The sequence below is a fragment of the Antechinus flavipes genome, chromosome 4 (genome assembly GCF_016432865.1).
Source record: "Antechinus flavipes isolate AdamAnt ecotype Samford, QLD, Australia chromosome 4, AdamAnt_v2, whole genome shotgun sequence".
Classification (NCBI taxonomy): Eukaryota; Metazoa; Chordata; class Mammalia; order Dasyuromorphia; family Dasyuridae; genus Antechinus; species Antechinus flavipes.
In genome coordinates this window covers 473,854,982-473,876,849 of record NC_067401.1, presented here as the reverse complement: position 1 = coordinate 473,876,849, position 21,868 = coordinate 473,854,982, and the positions used below count along the sequence as shown (strand labels likewise).

Sequence of the window (21,868 nt, the reverse complement as noted above, 5' to 3'; positions counted from 1 at the left end):
TAAAGGCTGTGCCCCAGATCTACAATGTCCTCCTCTCTACCTCTTAGAATCCTTGGGGTTTGTTTCTTTTCAAAGGTCACCTGAGGTGTTACTTCCTACTATGAATCCTTTCTACTTTGTCCCAGATAACCAGGAGCACCGGATGAAAGTGGCAAAAAGGCCAAATTTAGGCTTGAGATCAGGGGAAAAAAACCCCTGATAATTAGAATTGTCCGAAAGTGGAACAGGCTGCCTCAGGAGCTTCCTGCTCTCCAGAGATCTTCAAACAGACCACTTCTCAGTGGATAGAGCCGTGGGAATGGTGTCAGGAAGACCTGAGAACTGTGCGACTTTGGGCAAATCTGTTTGCCTTGATTTCCCCATCTGTAAAATGGGAGCTACTAATAGCACCTACCTCCCAGGGACTTTTGGAGCACCGAATGACATCTTAATTGAAAAAAAGAGCCCAACGACTACTTATCCCTTATGGTCAGCAAGCTTTTGTTAAGAGCCTTTTGGGGGGATTTCTTTTGAATATGAGTTTAACTGGGTGCTGATCTTCCCTCCAGCTGGAAATTTCTGAGCCTTCCCTCTAATAGAGCTAGATGGTGCAGTGGTTAGCGTTAAAGCGCGAATGGCTAGGTGAGAGGAAGTCTGCGAAGCCTCTGGGCTTTTGGCTGGCTCCGATTTATTTGCGTGACAGCCCGACGTGCTTTGGGAGCTCTCCCGGAGGGAAAAGTCCCACAATAAATAACCTGGCGAGATTGGGGGGCCAATCTTCTCCAAAATGTTTCTGGGGCCCGGGGAATGACGAGAAGCCTCTGCGTCGGGAGGAGGATTCGGACTGACTGAGATCCTAGCGAACAGGAAGCAAGGTGCACGTTGGTCCATGGACGTCATGCTCCGGAGCCTCCCTGGGAGCCACAGCCGATGGGAGGGGAAGGTCAGATCGGTCAGAGATGGGGGGCAGTGGGGCAGCAGCTCGGCCAGGCGGAGACGGGCGAAGCGCTTGGGATTCAGACCGCCTGTGGGGGAGAACTGGGAGATCTGGGGCTCCTGCGGGCTGTGGGTGCGGGGGAGGAACGGTGGGGAGCGCTGCGCTTGGGGGACTGAGGGGTTTGCGAAGGGGGCGGAGACTTAGCAGGGCGCAGGCGCCTTAGACCGTAAACTCCCAGAGGGGAGGCCGGTTCTCTAGGAGTCGATCTTGACTGGGACAGTGTAGACGCCAATTCAGCGCGGCCAGTTGATTGACAGCTTAGGCTGGGGGCGCGGCCCCTTTAAGGGCGGTGCTGGGGCGGACTGTCCCTCTGGAGTCTGCGCAGTGGCGGTAGCGGCGGCGGCGGCGGCGGCGGCAGTGGGTTCACTTCCAGGTTCCGCCGAAGCTGCAGAAGCACCGGAGGCTGAGGAGGCCGGGCCGGGGCCGGGGCCGGGGCCGCCTCCTCGCGGAGCCGCCGCCGCCCGGAGCCTCCCGCGGGACCGCGACCAGCGTGGGACTTAAGGGCGAGGAGGAAGAGAGGCGAGGCCGGCGCAGCCATGGTGAGGAGCTCCGGGCCGAAGCGGGGGGCGGCGGGGGCGGAGCGGCGGGGACCCGGCTGGCGGGCCGGGCCAACCGAACCCGAAGATGTTTTCCTCCTTCGTCCTGCTCCCGCCAAGCTCCTTGTGCCCCCTCCTGCCCCTTTCCCAGGAGATGCTCCCCTCTCCCTCGAAGAAGTCTCCTTCCCCGTAATTTCCCCCTCCCCCCTCGCCTAGTGTCCCCTCCCGGTAGATGTCCCATTCCTTTCCCCTCCCCCATGGCCCTCCTTGCCCCCTCCTCTTAGACATCTCCCTCTCCCCCCTCCTCCATCGCCCTCTGCCCCTTCTCTTGGTTTGCCCCCCTTCTCCCCCTCTGTCCCCATTCTGTCCCCCTGCTGCTGCTTCTCGCCCCCACCTGCCGCCTGCTTTTCCCGGTCTCCCCCGCTTCTCCGCTGCACCCCCTCTTCCGTGCTCGTCCCCCCGGGCTGCCCCGCGTCTCTGGAGCATCTTTCCGGGGCTGGGCTGGAGCCGGACACCCGGGGCGGGGGGTGTCCAAGGACAAACAGGAGCAGCGTCAGGTGTACGGGAGACCAGGAGGGGTCGGGAAAGGGGCTGGCCCTGGGTTCCAGTTCGACTCTGCCCCTTCCTGCACACCTCGATGACCTTGGACTAGACCCGGCGCCTGTCTGGGCCTCAGTTCCCTCATCTGTAAAATGCTGGGGTCGGACTCGTCGGCTTTAAGGTTCCGACCTCCCGGGGCCGCGGTCCCTTAGGTGTGTGCGAAGAGGGGAGGACACTACCTGCTACCTGGGGAAAATCCGGAAGAGCCTTCGGGGAAAGGGGGGGATTCAGGGAAGTGAAGGTGAGGAGGGGCCTCGACCCAGGAACCTCCTGCTCGGAGGGGGCCGCGGGATGGCCCGACTCCCGGTCATTAGGCCACTTTGACTTTCCCTCCCCCCTTCTCCATTTCCTTTTTTCTTCTGGGCTCTCCATCCCAGCCCCCTCCCCCACTTCAATTTCCTAGGATCTCAGAGGCCATCTTAGACCAACTCCCTGGTCCCAGTTTACAAATAAGGAAACTAAGGGAGGTCACTGAGGTGGTGGCCCCCCGGCTTTCCACCGGCTTGAGGTAGCACCTCCGTGGGGGACCCCAAGCTTTAGAGTAGTTGCAACCTTGTTAATGGAAAACACCTTTCTCTTTGACATGTTAGAGTTCTCAGGGGCCTTTTGCCCGGTGTCATTGGGCAGCACGGGAGGGGGACAGCTCAGGAGGGGGTCTTGCTGGACTTGAGCCAGATAGACCTGGATTCAAAGGCCTCCTTTTAAACCTTGTTTGTCTGGGCTGCCCTCAGTCACCTTCAAGAAGCTATTCTAAGAAAGAATGGATTTTTTCTAAGCATTATTTATGTGGAGATGACCTACTTGGGGACCCTAAAAAACTGTCTACAAGAAGAGGTCGATTTCAACTTCACCTTTATTCCATTAGAACTAACTGTTTGCTTTTAGGACATAGTTTTTGTTTGTTTAGTTCAGAAATCATGGGTGTCCAAGCATTAGACAGGACAACTGGGAACTGATGTGTGGGGGAGTATTCAGAAGGGCAAAGCCACCACAAAATAGGGAAGAGTCTGATCTGGGAGCTGGGAGGTGCTGCTGCTAGCTCTTGCACAGGATAATACTGGTCAAGTTCGGAAGAAGAAAGATGATCAGGCCAGAGTTCAGAGTTGGAATCTTGAGGAAATTTGGGAAGAAAGAATATGTTTCTATAGCAGGGATATTTGTGAAGTTCTCCAAAGTCTGCTTATGCTAGAAACTGTTCATGGGCTAATTACTCTATTTAACTTAAGTCAGAGGCTACTTGACATTTGCAAGGTGCCCAGCCCTATTTTAGAAGGCACTGACACCTTAGCTTGGGAATAGCCCTAAATAAGTGGTTCTTTGCCTAGTGGATTGTCATCCCATAGGCTGTTTGAAACAGTCTTGAGCTAGCCAAAATCCCTGCCCCATTTGGACAGAAACATCTTAGGCAAAACTAACTTGTTAATCATGTTCTCCTGGGAGGTGCATGTGGAATTCCAACCTTGTCTCCAATCTAATGGTGGAGAAAGAGCAAGATTATCCTGACCACACCACTAACTGGAACTGAGGTTGGGGTCCTTCCCTGTAAAGAGGGATGGGAGGATTAGATTTAGGGGTTCCTAGGTCCCTTCCAGCTGAGTTCTCTGGCTTTAGGAAATGGAGGGTGTTTTTGGACTGTGGTTTATATCTCTTTATAAGCTTCTCCAATCGCATGGCTTTTGTAATCATTTGATCAACAAACATTTATTAAGCACCTACTATGTGCCTCCTCTGTGAAGAAGATGATGAAACAAACCTTGCCGTCAAGGAGTTGGCATTTCTGGAAAAAGAATTGGGGTGCGAAGCAGATATAAAATATAGGCATTCTCCAAGCTTCTCAAGACATCCTTAAATAGAATAGAAATTGGAGATGTGTGTCAGCTTCTTGTCAAAGAAATAACAAACTGTCTTAAGAGAATTACATTGTAAAGTGTTTCCTGAATTTTTTCCTAGAGACATTCTTTGATCCTTATATTGTATCCTTTGAAACAGAATAGAACATCAGTGCCTAGTGTTTGTGTTAACAGAAACAGAGGTAGGAAATATTTAGAAGCTGAACTCAAAAGAAGGGAATGATGGCAGGTTCTTCCAGTTGTGGATCTTGCCTAATACTTTTAAGGTGTTCAGTGAACAGCTACGGACAAAAGGAAGCCAGCAGTCCCAGACGGAACTACTGACCCAAGTTCTGCCTGTAGTTGTGACCGGAGTCAAGTCAATTTCTGTGCACTGCCCCTCAGCTGTAAATGAAGGTCTGTCATGTGACTCTTAGGTTTCCTTCTAACCTAAAGTGCCAATAATATTATGTCTGGCTTTTCACTGGCCCCATTTATTACCTTAAAATGGATTGTTTGAGTGTCCGTGAAACCTGCTTTCCTATCCGCTATTTTACTCGGGGCCAGAATTTGGAAATTGTAGTATTGCCAAACAGCAGATTCATGACCCGGAGTCGGCGAGCTGTCACTGCCAGTCCCAGCTGGAGCAGCTTTTGATTAATTGCTACCTAATTTGGGAGAGAGCCTCTGAGAATCTCACCCAAACTCTAATCTATTTGCTTCTGAACTTTTCAAATCTAATCTTCAGGGAACTGAAATCATGTAATTGAAAAGAACCCCACTTGTGTGCTTTCAGTTCTGTAGCCAATTGTTGTTGTTCAGTCATTTTCTCCTGTGTCTCTTTGTGACCTCATTTGGGGTTTTCTTGGCAAAGACATTGGATTGGTTTGCTGTTTCCTTCTGCTCATTTTACAAATGAGGAAACTAAGGCAAACAGGGTGTAGTGACTTGCCCATAAGTCACATAGCTATTAAGCATATAAGACTGGATTTGAATTCAGAAAGATGATTCTTTCTGACCCCAGACCCAAAGCTGTAGTCACTAAGTCACCTAGCTGCCCTGCATAGCTGACAGAACACTTTTAATAGTGGTAGAAGATTGTATTTGGAGGAGGTTTATGAAGTTCTCGCAGCAAAGCTACTGTTAGTTGTTCAGTGCTGATATAGCAGACATTATCACTTCCTGATCTTTCAGGGAACTAATTACCATGTCTAGGTTGTGGAAAATCCAGGACTAAAAACCCTTCCTCATAAGCTTGGTCATTTACCTTAGAGTGGGCAGAGAAGATGAAATGCAATGGATTTATTGATTGAGTTTTTCTTCAAATTGAATATTAATGTTGTATTTTACTTTGTAAACCTTAAAATAGTATCTAGAAATGTCAGCTATTATTAATTTCCTTTTAAAGATTAAGCACTTAGTCAAGAGCTTGATGGAGCAGATTGAGTGCTGGACTTGAGCCAGATAGCCCTAGATTCAAGTCCCATTTATGATGTTTGTTCAGGTCTTTGAACCTCAGGTAATGTGCTCTCTAAGGCTGAGGGTTAAAAATGGCTTGCAAACAGTCTTCACCCAGACAAAATAATAGCTCCCTCCTTTTCTGGTTTATTTAAGGTCTAATGGGGGACAAAGTTGAAGCTATTAGCTTAAAATGAATAGTTTGACTACTCTTGTTTGTAGATTTTACATCTCTCGCTGTCTCAGAATCCAGTATATAGAGGATTCTAGGAAGCAGTGGACCAAGAGTCAGAAGGCCTAAGAGTGAATCTTTGCCACTAATTGACTCTTTGCCTTTGGACAAGTCACTTTGCCCCTGTAGAGACCTCAGTTTTCTCATCTCTAAAATAACTTTAGACCAGATAAGTACCAAGATCCTGTCCTGCTCTAAAATCTTGGACAAGTCTTTTACCCAGGATTCCTGTGGGACTTGAGGAAAGAATGCATGCGAAAGAGCTTTGGAAACTGGGTGGCACCAAAATGTCAGGTAATATTAATACTACTTATATATGCTTATGGAATTAAAATAATTTATTACCCTTTACTATTTGTGTAGCACTTAACACTCTATTTTATTAGCTCTTGAACAATTGAAATTTGGCAGTAGCAAGATACTACACTTACCCCAATACCTTAGCTTCTGTGACAGGGCCCACAGTTGCTCAATAAATGTTTGCTATTGCTGAAACTTAGATATTGACACTCCAAAGTCTAGAGCAGTATAACTCTTAGCCTAACAAAAAATGCCAGCTAATTGTATTTCCTTCTTCCAAGTGATGGATGACAGCTTGGTTTTTGTGCCCTCCCCTTGGGGCTGCCATTCTTCCTCAGCTCTTTGAAGTGTGAGTGACATTTCCCAGTTCAGCTGATCATTTGATTAAATCACATGAATAACTTGGTCTTGATCAGGACGAATAACCTGACACTTATAACTAACTGTATCCTTAAATTTAAATAGCAAAACTTCTCATCCCCATTTCCCTCATGGGGACAGCTTATTTTGACTTTCTAATAATTCAACAGCAAATTAAAAAAAAAATTTCTTAATGGTGTGCAGGTGTTCAGTACTTATGCTAGTAAGAGTGGCCTAGCTCCTGCCCTCAAGGGTCTTATAATCTGCTAAGATCTATACACAGATAGATGCTTTAACACATGATGAAATAATGGCCAGTTCTAAATCATAGGCTTGTTTTTTTAAGAGCTGGCAGGGACCTTGGAGATTATTTAATTGAACCTCTGGGGTCCATAGAGAGGTGCAGTGACTTGAGGCCAGAGGAAGCTGAGCTTTGGGTGAACATGACTTTGGGTAAATTTTTGTCTCTTTTGAAAAGGCCATAACTCTGGAGTTAACATAGGCTTGATGGGCTTAGAAGTGGAAGTTGAGTAATAATATCAATTTACATTTCTCTAGTGTTTTATATAATCTCATTTGGACCTCAGGGCTTCCCTTTGAGGTGGGGAGGACAGGTAGTCTCTTTTTATAAATGATGCAATGGACATGGGGAGGGAGAGGTCACATGACTTGCCCTCTATCGTAGAGTCTGTGGTTGGCTTCTAAGCAAAGCCTTGGACCCAGGGGCTGTGAGCTCTAAATCAGACCTCTTCCTTATTTCTTTCCTGACTCCTTCCTTTCTTTCACACTCCGCCTCCACTCTCCTTCTTCCTCCTTCTCTTCTTTTCTATTCCTCCCCCAGGCTGATTCCCAAGTAGGCTCAGTTATGGACTGTGCTTTGGTCATTTGAGCAAGAAAAGCACAGTAAGCAAAAGGCACAGGCTGAAAGTAGAAACATTTTCTGTGAGCCTCTGTTGTTTCCTCCAGATGGGTTTGGGAACACTCTGCCCAGATTGCCCCATCCCGCTTCTTTTTTAGCCTTTCAGTCTTAGGGCTTGCTGCTTACCATTTTGTATGCTAATCACTCAGGAGAGCACATTTTATCAGTCATCATGGGGGAGGTGGCAATCTTTTAGAAACAACCAGCAAAAATTATCTGTGTGACAGACATTTAAATTCCCAGTAAAGGCACCAGCAAAATTAGTAGTGTTCATTTCTTTCATCTAGAATGTGAATGTTAGTATGAGCAAATCAAAGCTTTATCGTTATTTTTTATTTGGCTGCATTTCAAACAAAACAAAACGAATCTTGACTAATTGGAATAAATTTAAAATTTCCTAATGTCTGTGAGAGTTTGGGGTCACCCCTGAGACCCAAAAGCAGGCTTTAATAGGCAATAAAGTGTCTCAAGTATTTTAACTAATTTTATTACATAACAAATGTGTGCTCATAGCATAGATTTATCTGATTAAAAGCATAGATTAAAAAAGCATAGATTCCCCATTGCATGACTTTCATCTGTAAAAGGGTCCATTACGGGGCAGCTAGGTCCAGCACTAAATAGAGCACCAGCCCTGAAGTCAGGAGGACCTGAGTTCAAATGTGGCCCCAGACACTTAACACTTCCTAACTATGTGATCCTGAGCAAGTCACTTAACTCCAATTGCCTCAGCAGAAACAAAAAAACAAACAAACAAAAGGGTCCATTACAAGAAAGCCCTAACTTTCCTTTATTCTGCATTCTCAAATACTGTAATGACTGTTCTGGAGTTGGCTTCTGTCTGGGGTAACTAAATCATTGTTTCTTTAAAAGCTAATAGAGCATAAACAGGGTGATCTCAAAGATCCAGCAAGCCTAGTCAGTGAGTTTTGGACAATAAGACTCAAACTACCAATTATTAGCTAGATTGTTTATATTTAATTCTAATCATCAGTAATTTGGTAACTACTTGTGAAGCAGGAGCTCTTAAATTGGGACCATGAATTTGGTTGTTTTTTGTTTTGTTTTGTTTTGTTGGTAAATGTATTTCAATAGAATTGGTTTTCTTTCTTTTTTGGCAAGGCTATCTGGGTTAAGTAGCTTATCAAAGATAACACAGCTAGTTAAGTGTCAAGTATCTGAGCTGTATTTGAACTCAGATCCTCTTAATTCCAGTGTACCATCTAATTGTTCCTGGTATTCTTAATAACTTTATGTTATGCATTTAAAAACATGATTCTGAGAAGTGATTCCCACTATGCTCCATCAGGGTGTCCATGACACAAAAGGTTTTAGGAAATCTTGGTATAGAGAAACTGTAATGAGTCAGATGTCTGACCAGTCCCCTAGTCATTGGAGTTGATAAAAGACAATGTTTGTTGATTGATAAGGAAAGGTAGTCACCCGACATAGAGGATGGGGACCTGGTCTTGGAGTCAAAAGAGCAGAGTTCAAAATGTCTGCCTTAGATATTTGCTCAGAGATGCTGGGTAAGTCACTTAACCTCTCAGCCCCAATTTCCTATCTGTGAACTGGGTATAATAATACCTCCAACAAAGAGGATTGTTGCAAAGGTCCAAAAAAATAATGAAAAATAACTTTGCAACCTTTAAATGGCTAAGTAAATGCTAGCAGTTATATTGATTGATATAATTTGAAGAATTTGGGCCTTGTGTGATAAATTGGGATTTGTGAGAGACCTCTCCTTACACCTTTAAACTGTTGGATATCCAGGAAGGTTTTTCAAACAAGGACCTTAAAAACTGATCATTTATCCTTATTCTTGTTTTCAGATGTGACTTATTTGAGCCAATAAACTTTTTCAGTACACACGTGGATTTCCAGAAAGGAGAGCAGAGGTTCCTGGGGTTTGGCGAATGTTCCTGTCACTGTCTAAAAAGTCTGTTCTGTGTAATGCTAGTAATAGATGAGTCTGGCAATGGATAAGCCTGCAGTTCTGGGGCTTCTCCTGGGGATCGTTAGCAGGCACCTGAGAGCCCAATCAGAGGGCCCTCATTTTACTGAGGAGTAAACCAGAGCCTTGAGAGTGACTTGGCCAGGGTCACTGTAAGGGAGATGACAATACCCATCCCTTTTCACTTCACCAGATTGCCTCCCAGTTCTCAGATTAAGATAGAAGGTGTTTTTTTTTTCTATTTGACCTTTGAAATATATAATAAAGGGGTCAAAGGTATAGACTTTAGAGCTTATATATAGACTGAGCACTTGATAAACATCAAGCTATCTTCTCTCTTTCTAAGAGATAAATTAGAGCAGCAGAAGAGATGGACTCAGTTATTCTTTAGGCCTGATGTATCATCATATTGCTCATAAGCAACTTATTTTTTACAGATAATAAAAATATTGGCTTATTCACAAACCAGCTCTTTTCTGGATAATTAATTAAAATGAGTAGCCTAGGTTTTCCAACCCTTGTAGATTCTAACATTTGAGAGCCTGCCTGTTTTGAGAGTTTAAGCACTATAAATATACACAGGTCACAAAGCAGCTTCCAGAGAGAAAATGAACTCGATCCTTGGCAGGTTTTAAAAGATGTAATGTCCATTAGGATTAACGGCTTTAGAAGTGCAGAGGGCCTCAGAATTCTTCACAATGCTTTCACTTGAAACCAAAGCCCTCCTTTCCTCTATATGGAAGATCCTTGTCTCTAAGGAGGTCTTTTTTTCCTGGCAAAAAATGTCACTTGGCATCTCCTTGAACACTGTAGTCAGTCAGCCTCTATCTTGGTAACCCTGTAGTCTAACCCCATATGGTGAAACTTGAGGGGTTCTTTATCCCATCTGGCCCAGCCTTTAAAAAAAAAAATAGAAACAGTCTATCTGTGATTTTGTTGGGGTAGGGAGCTCCGGAGGAGGATCCTTCTATCAAATCGTAGCAAAACACCATTTGGTCAATTTAAGAGAGATACCTGGGTCGCCAGAGAGATAAAAGATTTACCCAGAATCAAATGGGTCAAATGTGACAGATGAGGCTTGAATCCAAGTATTCTGGACTCCAAGTTACTAACCCTCCTCCTCCCCCCATTTTTTTTTTTTTGAGAGTAGAGTTAACTTTAAAAAAAAATAATATTTATTTTCCCAAATACTTGCAAAGATAGTTTTCAACATCTACCCTTCCCACTTGCCCCCTTTCCTAGACATCAAGTAACCCAATATAGATTACATATGTGCAGTTCTTCTAGACATATTTCCACATTTATAAGAAAAATTAGATTAAAAGGGGAGGGGGGATGAGAAAGAAAAAGAAACCCAGCAAACCAATAACAACAAAGGTGAAAATATGTTGTGATCCACCCTCAGTCCCCACAATTCTCTTTTTGGATGCAGATGGCTCTCTCCATCACAAGACCATTGGAATTGCCTCAAATCACCTCAATGTTGAAAAGAACCACATTCATCAGAGTTGATCGTCACACAATCTTCTTGTTGCAATGAACAATGTTCTCCGTTCTGCTCCTCTCACTCAGCCTCAGTTCATGGAAGTCTCTCCAGGCCTTTCTGAAACCAGCCTCAAGCTGCCTCTTTTAAAACCCCAATAATCTAATCTCCCTATGGCCTAACTTTCTGTTCTGTAGCATCGGAAGGGTTACAAATCATTCTTCACAACACCCCTGTGAGTTAGTGGGAATATCATCCTTCCCGTTTACAGAAGAAGAATCTGAGATCCTGAGACACAGCCACTAAGTATTCTGGCCAGGTTGGGAATCTGATTCCTCCCTCCTTCCCCCCAATGCTCTCACCCACACGGCACAGGTCACCTTCACACAGACACGGGGAGGAGGGTACATCTTTGCCTCCCAAGCTTTTCCCAGGGGATCTTCCTGCAGGATAATCTGAGTGGGGGTAGCAAGGCTGTGTCTGAGGTCTCCCTAGAAACGTCCTTTTCCCTGGATTCGTGCACCTGGCTGTTGGCAGCGATCAAGCTTGGGCTGCACAGCAACTGGAATCACATAATGTCCCCAGTGCTCTGTGGCCAAAAGTGTCTTCCCCTCTGAGCCAGAAATAGCAATATTTTTGGCACGAAGCATTGAAATGACCTTTGAGGCAGGGGGCTCATGTGAAAGTAATACGTAGTCAGCAAGCATTTTTAACGTGCTTACTGTGTGGCAGGCACTGTGTAAGCTCTGGGGCATCAGAACTGTGAAAGACAAGGCCCCGTTCTCTTAAGGAGCTTCTAATTGAATGGATCTAGCCATACATTGACATGCATGTAACAGATGTTTAATGTGTTATATGTTACTTACCTGTGAGTTGTACCTCAGAGAGACTGACGTTTAACAATTGTGGTGGGGCCTGGACTCCAGTGAAGCCGTGTGGAATTGGGCAAGTCATTTCCCTGGTCCTCATTTTCCCTATCTGTGGAATGAAAGGGTTAAAGTCGATGGACTCATAAGGTGGTTTCCAATGCTTAGCATGTCATGATTTACAGGGATTGAGAAGGCCAGGTTTTAGGTGCTGAGAAAATGTTTCTTTGAAAGAAGGGAAAAAGTCAGGAGTATAATGGAAAGAGAACGATTTGAAATCAGGATTGAGGGAGCCTGCTCTAGGGAAAACCTAAGCTCTGTTTCTACCCCAGCTGGGTCTGAACTGTAATCATCTGTAAAATAGAGGTAATACTACTACCTCAGGATTGTTGCCAAATAATACGTGTACTTTACAGAGTTTTGGAAAGGTAAGCTATTACTATGACGACTCCTACTGTTGCTCCTTAAGTGGCTTGCTGCTGCACTCAACCCCTCACCCCCCAACCTCCTTTAGGAATCCCTGCCTCTAAGTCTCAGTTTCCTTATAAAATATGAGAGATTAATTATTACCAGTGAAAACTTAAGTAGATTCTTAGCAGGAAAAAGTCATCATCACTCAGCAACATCTCCATTTGGCATCTTCATCTCTCAGATTCCCTTTTACAATAAGAGTTCACATATATTAATACTTAACTTTTGATAAAATGCTTTCATTATTAAGCTCATTTGGTGCATCCCTTACCTGAAGTATAAATTGCTTTTACCACATCCTTGACAGCTTCTCTGCCCAGCCTCATTCCCTGGAGAAGTGACCCAGGCTGAGGACATGTGAGGCAGCCTTTAAGAGACAATCAAAGAGAGATAAAACCCAGGGGAGGGAGCAGGAGTGACTGAAAAATAAACAGGTTAGTTTGGGGGACAGAGTTTAGAATTATTTGTGGAAGAAGGGAAAGGCCATTGAAAGATCTATTGGTGGCTTGCAGACTAGCAGTCTGTGGAGGGACATCTGGAGAACACCTCCCCTCTCCAAGGGCCTGTGCTGGACAAAGATGGATAACTTGCAAAGCATCATGGAAAACCAGAAATGGAGTTTTGGAAGGGACCTCAGTGGCTATCTGTTCTTTATCAAAGCAATCCTTGATATAAGCTATCTGCCAAGTACTCATTGAGGCTGTGCTTTGAAGATTTCCAAATAGGGAAAACATCTCCTGAGGCAGGTGGTCCATAACACTGGGCAACTCTCCTGATTTCCAGTCAAAATCTGAATCTTTACACCCTCACCCCATCATGCCTGGTCCTGCCTTTTCTGGCCACATCCAACAAATTTAATTTCTCCCACCCAAGAATCCCTACTTGAAGATAACACTCATCCCCAGCCCCGCCCCTGCCCAACTCCACCCATCCTCCAGGGTTATATTACTTAAATGTTCAGTTGCTCCTCACCTAACAAACTTAAGGCCCTTGATTGCTCTCCAAATGGACATTTTCCAGCTTGTTGAGGTCTTTGTGAAAATGGAGTATCCAGACCTGAACACAATAATCTGCATGGAGTCTGATCAGAGGGACTATCATTATGTTCTTCTTAGAAGTTCTAATACAACCTGAGTCCATCAGATTTTTTGACTGTCACATTGCCCTCTCGATTCAAATTGAAAGTGTAATTTATTAAGACCCTTAGGTCATCTTCAGACAAATTGATATCCGATCATATCTTACCCATCTTCTATTGAAATTTTTTCTCCCTGTATTCAAGTATAATACTTTACATTTATATTCTTTTAGGGGAGATAAACGTTAAGCAGAAATTATGATTCACTTTTCTACTATTCTCAGGTTTACAAATTGCATTTGAGGTAATAGTACAAGTGGTTTTTTGCCCATTTTATAGCTGGGGAAATTGACTTAAACTATTGGTGAGAAGTGGGAGAATCCTCTTAGAAATGCTGTCTGACCACTGACCCATTTATGGGACCCATTAAAGGGCAAGATTCACAAGTTGTCAGAGCTAAAAGGCCCCCTAGAGACAGAATTTTACTGAGGCCCCTCAGAAGCTCTTGGCTTGTGCTGGAGGTGAAGGGGCTCCTCACAGGCGACACCTCTAATCATTTTTCCCCAGATGACTCTGTTTCCTTTCCTTTCCTTTTTTAAAATGATAGACTGATTAATTGAAAGGATTATGTTCAATTTCAGAAAAGAATTTGGCAATCAAATAGGTAACTATAAGATGCTGCTTATTTAAAGTAGAGATTGTTTGTAGAAATTATCCAGGAGTCTGTCAGCCATATGGTGCCTATTGTGTTAGTGGCCATCTGAGTCCTCCTTTTTTGCTGCTGGATAGCCGATCCAATGTATTCATTTTTCCATATTCTTTATTAGTCTCTGGTTGACTCCCCTGCTTTCCCCAACTTCTCATTTTTCTAAACCCCATCTCCAGACTCAAACTTCCCCTCTGAGTTTCTGTCAGCAGTTGACATCACATCAACTTTACTGTGATGTTTGATCTTCTTCCTTAAATCCTTTTCCATCCTTGTCTATCTCAAAGAATTGTTATCTCAAATAAGAGCACATGTGGAAAATCCTTTCTCAACATAATTTATCTTTCTTAGTGCTTAGCACACACTGTGATGCTGCTGCTGCTTCTTCAGTCTCAGAAGATACAGAGGTACGAGGCGGGGGATTGTCCACTTCCAACATTTCCAAAGGCCCTTTCTATTCCTCAGAAATTTGCACCATCAGTCACCTGCACCTTTTCTTTTCAGTTTTTAATATGTATTGGCTCTTTCTCTGTCTATAAATGTGCTTAGATTCTTCCATCCCACTCTTATCTGCTATCTTTTCTCCACCATTATGCCAAACTGCTGACCCATATCTCTCCTTATTCAGATTAATTTAGAAAAGAAGGTGTAGCTCACTTATTTAGTGTTTTACACACATTATCTCATTCTGCCCTCTAGTCATCCTAGGAACTTTTCCTCTTTTATAGCTAGAGGAGTTTAAGGCTCCTATAAAGTTTAAGGATTTTGCCTCAGCGTCACAAAATTAGCTTGTGTTATTGGCCAGATTGTTACCCAACTCTCTCCATATTGTGTTCTACCTGTTTAGGCACATAGCTGCTCAAAAAGTCATCTACACTGTCTACTCAATTTATTTCCTTACAGGTTGGTTTTCAGTTTTATTGAGACTAACTGAAGTGGTTTCTAGTGCTGTTAAGAATACTGTGGTTTTTGTACATTGATATCTTATTTTTTCCCTTTAAGTAATTAAAGTCTCTTTAAGTCCTAATATCAGGATCACTAGGTCAGAGGATATGAGCAACATTATAGTTCAGTGTATATTAAATGAGAGAATATTTATCAAGAGCCTAATACAATGCCTAACACATAGTAGGTGTTATAGAAATGCTTCCTTTTCCCTTATCTTGCCACATTATCCTTCAAAAAGATTACACCAATTCATAGCACCACTAGCAGTGTGCCTTTTTGTCTATAGCCTTACCGATAAATTTGCATGTTTTTGATTATCAGAGAATTTCAAGTTTCCAGGAATTTTTTAATCATTTGTATCATCTTAACTGCCAAATTCAGTGATTTCTTTTCAGGCCTCAAAGATAATAAGAGAGTTCTTGAGTGCGATGAATTTACAATCTGTCCTCAGTTGTAAAATGAAAGGATTGGATTCTGATTCTTTAATCTTGTGATACTATGTATCACATACACAAGATGATTTTATCAGAATAGGCTTTATGTTACAGAGATCAGTAAGGATCTTACTGATGTTTGAGATGGTGAGCTGAGCTTTGAAGAAAGCTAGAGAGTCTGAGAGGAGAGCACTTGGTCATGATCATTCTCAAACATTGGTGGCTCCCGGGTGAGTGGAAAGAGGGAAAGTTGTTGAGGGAGAATCAATAACTGGGTCACAAACTTGGCTAACAAATAGGGAAGAATACAAAAGGAGGATTGATTTGGGGGGAAAGAGAATGAGTTTGAGTTTGAAATTCTTCCAAGATATATCATATTGTGAAAGAAAAAGCAAATAAAAAAAGGTGAAAATACTATGCTCCAATCTACAGTCTGACAATAGTCCTCTCTGTGTGTGGATGGCATTTTCTACCCCAAGTCTATTGGACCAGTTTTAATTTTTAAGGAATGATTTTTTTCAATTAGTTTTTGCAAACCCTTTTCCATTTGGCCAAATCCATTTTTTTTAAGGAATTGTTTTCTTCAAGTTTTGTTTTTCCTTTTCCAAACTGTTGATTCTTTCTTGCATATATCTCATTTCTCTTCCTAGTTTTTCTTTTACCACTCTTATTTAATTTTAAAATTCTTTTTGAGTTCTTCCAAAAAGGCTTTTTGGATTTAAGACCAATTCATATCTCATTTTGAGGTTTCTGTGTAAGCCTTTTGTCTTCTTCTGAGTTAATATTTTGATTTTTCTCAAGCACCATAGTAACTTCCTATGGTCTTTCTCCCCCTCCCCTCCCCCCCCTGTCTGTTTCATGGCTTTTCAATTTGAGCTCTGCCCAAATTACACAGGGGCACTGTTCCAGGCTTCGTGTGCTGAGGGTCAGGGGCCTCGTCAACTGGCTTTCAGCCCTGGGGCCTCTGGTGCTGGTGAGTTGCTCACTGCCCTAAGGTAGCCTGGCCTAGTGAAGCCTGTTATTTCTTGGTTTCTGGGACTGGAGGTTCTGCCATTGGCTTGCAGTATCACTGGCTTGCTGAGGTAGGATTCAGTGGTTTTGGTTGTTGATCTGTGCTGTGGCTAAGAGCCTCTGGCTGGCTTATCTGGACACTGTGCTGGGCTGCATACCCCTTTTACTCAAGTAAGATAGACCTGAAGAACTTTGAAGTTCCTATCTTAAGGTGGAAAATTATTTCACTCTTATCTTTTTATAGCAGGGGTCCTCAAACTATGGCCCGCGGGCCAGATGTGGCAGCTGAGGACGCTTATCCCCCTCACCCAGAGCTATGTTATGTAAAGGCCCACAAAACAAAGATTTTGTTTTTACTATAATCCGGCCCTCCAGCAGTCTGAGGGACAGTGAACTGGCCCCCTATTTTAAAAGTTTGAGGACCCTGTTTTATAGGTTCTGTTGCTCCAGAATCTGTTTAGAGGCTTGACTTAATATTGTTTCTGAGGGAAATTGGGGGGAGCTCAGGCAGCTTCTTGCCTTCTCCCTGCTATCTTGACTCCTCAGTTTTGGCCTTTTCAAAGAAAAGAAACCCCTCTTAATGACAAGTAGTGTAAAAGAGAAGATATTGGACTTGATGTCAGGATTTTGAGAACTCTTATCTCCTTGAACTTTCAGCAACATCATCTCTCTCATTTTTACTCTTTTCCTTTCACTTCTGAAATGCAGCTTCTCTGGTTTTTCTCCTGCTCAGTTCATTGTTTTTTCAGTTAATGATTGTGCAAGATAGCCTTGACTACGAGGAAGATCCAGCTTGTCCACATCTATGTATACACAGGATCCATACAAAATAATTACACTGAATTTTTTGGAGGAGCACTAGCAAGTGAGGGAATTAGGAAGGGAAAGAATTCTTGAGCTTAGACTTGAAGGGAGCAAGGAATACTAATAGAGTTAGGAAAGTGAGAACATTCCTGATGTGATATAAAAGAAAGTCTATGCAAAAGCACAGATGTGGGATATAGATGATTCATGTAGAACAGTAAACAGGCCAGTTTGGACTGAAAATACAAGAAGGAAAGAGAATGAAGAAGGAATAGCACTTATGTAGTACCTACTATGTGCCTAGGCACTGTGCTAAATGCTTTACAAATAATTATCACATATGTAAAGAGAACTGGTTTGAAAGAAAAGACTTGAATTTGAATCCCAGTTCCATTGTTTATAATCTGTGTGATCTTGACAAAGTCTTTAAGACTCTCTGGGACTCAGTTTTCTCATCTGTAAAAGGAACAAGATGGGTGAGATGAACTCTCTAAGGCCCCAAATGACCCTTCCCTTCAGCTAAATTAATTGGGACTGGATAATAGGATAGAGATATACACAAGGACGAAGGGGAAGGTTTGGGAAAGGGGCATTAGCCAGTGGCTTGGAAAGGGTCTCCAGAGATGGTGAGTTTTGAGCAGTGTTTGTGGAGAAGGAAAAGGTCACTAAGAATAACAGCTTGGTAGTTGTTGATAGATAAATTTTTGCAATAAAGTGTTCAAAATGTTGCTGCTATGTTGCAAAAACTATGAAAACATTTCAAATTGTGGGAATGTAACTATACTTTGTTTAAATACAGCATCCATCTTTAAAAAAAAAAGCTTTTACTTGACATTTATTATAAAAGCAATGTTAAAAAATAATAATAATTATCACATTGATTTTTCACAACCCTAGAATAGGCAGGTGCCATTGTTGTTCCCATTTCACAGTTGAAGAAACTGAGGCAGACATTAAATTATGTGATCTGCCTGGGGTCACATAGCTAGTAGGTATCTGAGTTTAGATTTGAACTTAAATCTCCCCGAATCTAGACTCCAGTTGAAGGCAGTCTGAAAAGAGAAGGCAGAGCCAGATTATGCAAACATATGCCAGGTAGAGAAGTTGCCACTTTACCCTGAGGGCAATGGGGAGCCATTGCCACTTCTTGACCAAGGGAGTGATATGGTTAGACCTATATTGAAGGAAAATAATTTTGGCAGCCATGTAGAAGATGCATTGGATTGGGAGGAGACTTGGAATAGTCCAGCCGGAGGTGATGAGGGCCGACTGGAAAGCATTTGTGGAGAGAGGTGGAGTTGACAAATCTTGGTGGCTGGCTGGTTGTGGGCTCTGCTCTGCTGGTTCTCATCATTCTGTTCTTTTATGCTAAGATTTGGTTTCCCAAGGCTCTGTCCTTGGCTCTCTCTCAGGCTACTTTCTCATTTCCATGAGTTCAGTGTATCTCTATGCCTATGACTCCCAGATCTCTATCTAACTTCCACTTCTCCCCAAAGCTGCAACTCCTGCTCAGTGTTCCCTAATGCCTTCAATTCAGTACATCCAAAATGGAATTTGTCATGCTGGTCTAAACTTTCTTCTTCTTCTGGCTTCCTTATTCCAATTGATGGTATCCATTTTCCCAGTTAGGCAAGACTCAAGCGTCAGAATCGCTTTAGATTGGCTCTGTTTTCTTACTTATAGCCCCTCTCTCCATCCAGGCAGTTGCTAAGTCTTATTGATTATCCCACCCCAGGTCTTGCCCATTTATACATTACCCTTCTATTTTGGGTGCTTGGCTTGTTTTATCTACTTGTTTTATAACATCTTTTAAGGAAAGAGAGAAATCATAAGTTTATCTAGTATACTCTGTTCTCCTTGAGATCTCAAGGGGCTTAGGGACTTATCCCATGGGTAGTAAAGGGCAGGGTGTCTGACTTCATATCCAATGGTCTTCCTGCTTCTGTAAAGTCCATCTTCTGCTGCATAAATAATCTTTCTAATGTACAAGTAACTCCCTATTCAGAAACCTAGAGTTCTTTATTTTTTTTTTTTTAAGACTAAAACACTATTAGTGAGTTCCTGAACCTGTCGTTGTGATTTCTAGTTAACAAGACAAGTATCACCTGGCTTTCAAGAAATCCATAATTGGATTCCAGCCTTTCTTTTCTTTTTTTTTTTTCTCACTTTTGCTCACTCCTAACTTGAACTTCTTTCTCACCTTCTTGATTTTCTTTCCCTTTTTGTACTAGTCTTGTATTTTCAGTCCAAACTGGCCTATTTATTGTTCTACATGAATCTTCTACATCCCATATCTGTATGCACAGGCTTTCTTTTATACCCTATCAGGAATGCTCTCACTTTCCTTACTCTATTAGTCTCCCCTCAAGTCTAAATTCAAGAATCCTTGTCCCTTCTTTGTCTATATGTTGTATTTTTTTTCTCCCTGCCCTTAGAATTGTAGCCTCATGAAGCCAGATATTCGTTTTTGAATGAAGGCACCTCAGGATGTTCACATTTTGTCTTGAGCAAAAGTAGGCACTCACATTGTGATTATTGGCCATCCATCCATTAAAATATAGTTAGTGAAAAAAAAGCCCCATAAAAGAAAAAACTATTCAGAGCAACCCCTTTTTGTAGTCAGCCAGAATTAAAAACAGTGCAGATGCCCATCCATCAAGGAGTATATCAAATATAGAATTTGAAAGGAATGATAGCATAGTACTATCAAAAAAATGTAAACAATTAGGGAAACAGGAAGATTTCTGTGATTTAAAAAAAATTTATAGCAAATATAGTAAACTTTTTGGAATATGGTACTTCAATAACAATTACATTCTAATGTATGTCTAGTTAGATAAATGGTTATCATGGGACAGTGTCTAAGTTGGGAATAGATTTCTGTTCAGGTCTTTGCAATATCATGATCAGTTTCCAACTCTCCTGAGTTAATGTGTAAAACAAATGGCATTTCAAGGAGCACACATCCAAAAAAAATATTTATTGCCTTCAGTCAGGGGGGAAAACATCTGCATCTTAGGTTGGCTGAAGGTTTAGTAATTGAAGAAAACTTAGCTTATGTGTTCATTCTACAAACCATTTAGCCTTTGAACTTTGTAATAATCCTGCAGTGAAAGGGACAAGACAAGGGAAGCTTTTTCAATTTTATTCTTCCATAGGTACTTTGTTTTTGTTTGACAGCAAACACATTTAGTTCACAATGAGCATCATACATAAATTTTAATCTTTCTCTCTGCCTTTCTTAAAAAAAAAATCTTAAAGTACCCTTTGGGAGGAAATCCTTAGCTGGGAGAAATATTTCCTGACTATCTCTGTGAATGATTTTCCTGGGGTACCCCAAAATTACTAGAAGATGGAGATTTACATGAACAGATGCTGAATGAAGCAAGCAGAATCATGAGAACATTATACACAGTAAAAGCAAGACTATGTGATGATCAATTCTGATGGATGTGGCTCTTTTTTTTTTAATTAAAGCTTTTTATTTTCAAAACATACGTATGGATAATTTTTAAACATTGACCCTTCCAAAAACTTGTGTTCCAAATTTTCCCTTCCTTCCCCTCACCCCCTTGGACATGCTCTTTTCAACAATGAGGTAATTCAGGGCAGTTCCAAAAGTATCATCTGCAAAAAGAGAATTAGGATACTGAATGTGGATCAAAGCATAGTATGTTCATTTTTTTGTTGTAGATTTGCTAGGTTTTTTTTTTTTTCCTTGTGTATTTTTCTCTCGATCTGATATTTTTTGCACAGCACGACAAATATGGAAATATGTTTAGAAGAATTGCAAATGTTTAACCTATATAGGGTTGCTTGCTATCTTGGGAAGGGAGAGGGAGAAAAATTTGGAACACAAGATTTTGCAGCAATGAATGTTGAAAACTATCTTTGCCTGGAATTGAAAAAATAAAACGCTATTTAAAAAAATAAATAACTGGAAGACAAAAGTGAAGGAAGTACAGCATCTAGCTTTTGTTTAAAGAAGGGTCTGACTCTATTTCTATCTCCATTCTTCCTATACCCTCTCTCTCTCTTTCCCATTCCCCCTCCCTCTCTTCCACTCTCTCCCTTTTTGGAAAATTCTGATTGCTAAGAAGCAGTTCTTCTTCCACCCTTGTTCTGTCCTGAGACCAAGCAGAACCATTCAAATACCTCTCCCTGGAGGTCAGATATTATATTCCACATTCAGATTCTATTCTATAGGAGCTCCTTTACTTATTGAAAGGTCTGGAAAACATGAGGGGCAATACACACCCACACACCACACACACACACACACACACACGACTTATTTAGTTTTTAAAAGTTTTATTGACATTGGGTTTATATAAATATATATTTGTGTATATACATACATACACATATATACATATATATGGCTTATTTAGTTTTTTAAAGTTTTATAGTGTTTGGTGGTTTTTTTTTTTTTTTGTAGTCATGTCCCTATATGCCAGACCTTCTCCCACCAGAACTATCATATGTAAGAAAGGAAAATGATTCAGCAGAACCCAAACGTCTTTTGGCAGTGTGTAAAGTATTCTGTACCCATAATCCTCCATCTCTTTACCCAGAGGAACAAGTGTGTTTTGGCATCTGTCTTCTAGGAACAAGACTGGTCAGGCATTGCCATGTAGGGAAAATTCAGTTTCACAAACATTTATTAAGTGCTAACTGTGTGCCAGGGACTGGAAATAAAAAGACAAAGCAGTTCTCTATCTCGAGGATTTGTTAGTCTACTCAGGGAATACAGTATGGATCAGCACAGAGAAATAAATGCAGAATGTGTGCAAAGTTCCAGAGTGTGATTTTATTTTATTATTATTTTTTCCATGATGTGATTTTAAGAGGAAGAAACACTTACTGGGAATCAGACAATCTGCATTTTAGGAGATTTTTAAAG

At 42.1% G+C, this 21,868-nt stretch overlaps 1 protein-coding gene across 1 annotated transcript in view; it reads left to right on the top strand.

Annotated features, from left to right (window-relative positions):
• The first annotated feature begins 1,360 nt into the window (after positions 1-1,360).
• LOC127563312 (protein zyg-11 homolog B) overlaps positions 1,361-21,868 on the top strand; it is a 60,157-nt gene continuing 39,649 nt past the window's right edge. The window contains exon 1 of the mRNA XM_051999677.1: positions 1,361-1,515. Coding sequence (XP_051855637.1) covers positions 1,513-1,515 — 3 coding nt within the window. The 5' untranslated portion in view covers positions 1,361-1,512. The remainder of the gene's footprint in view (positions 1,516-21,868) is intronic.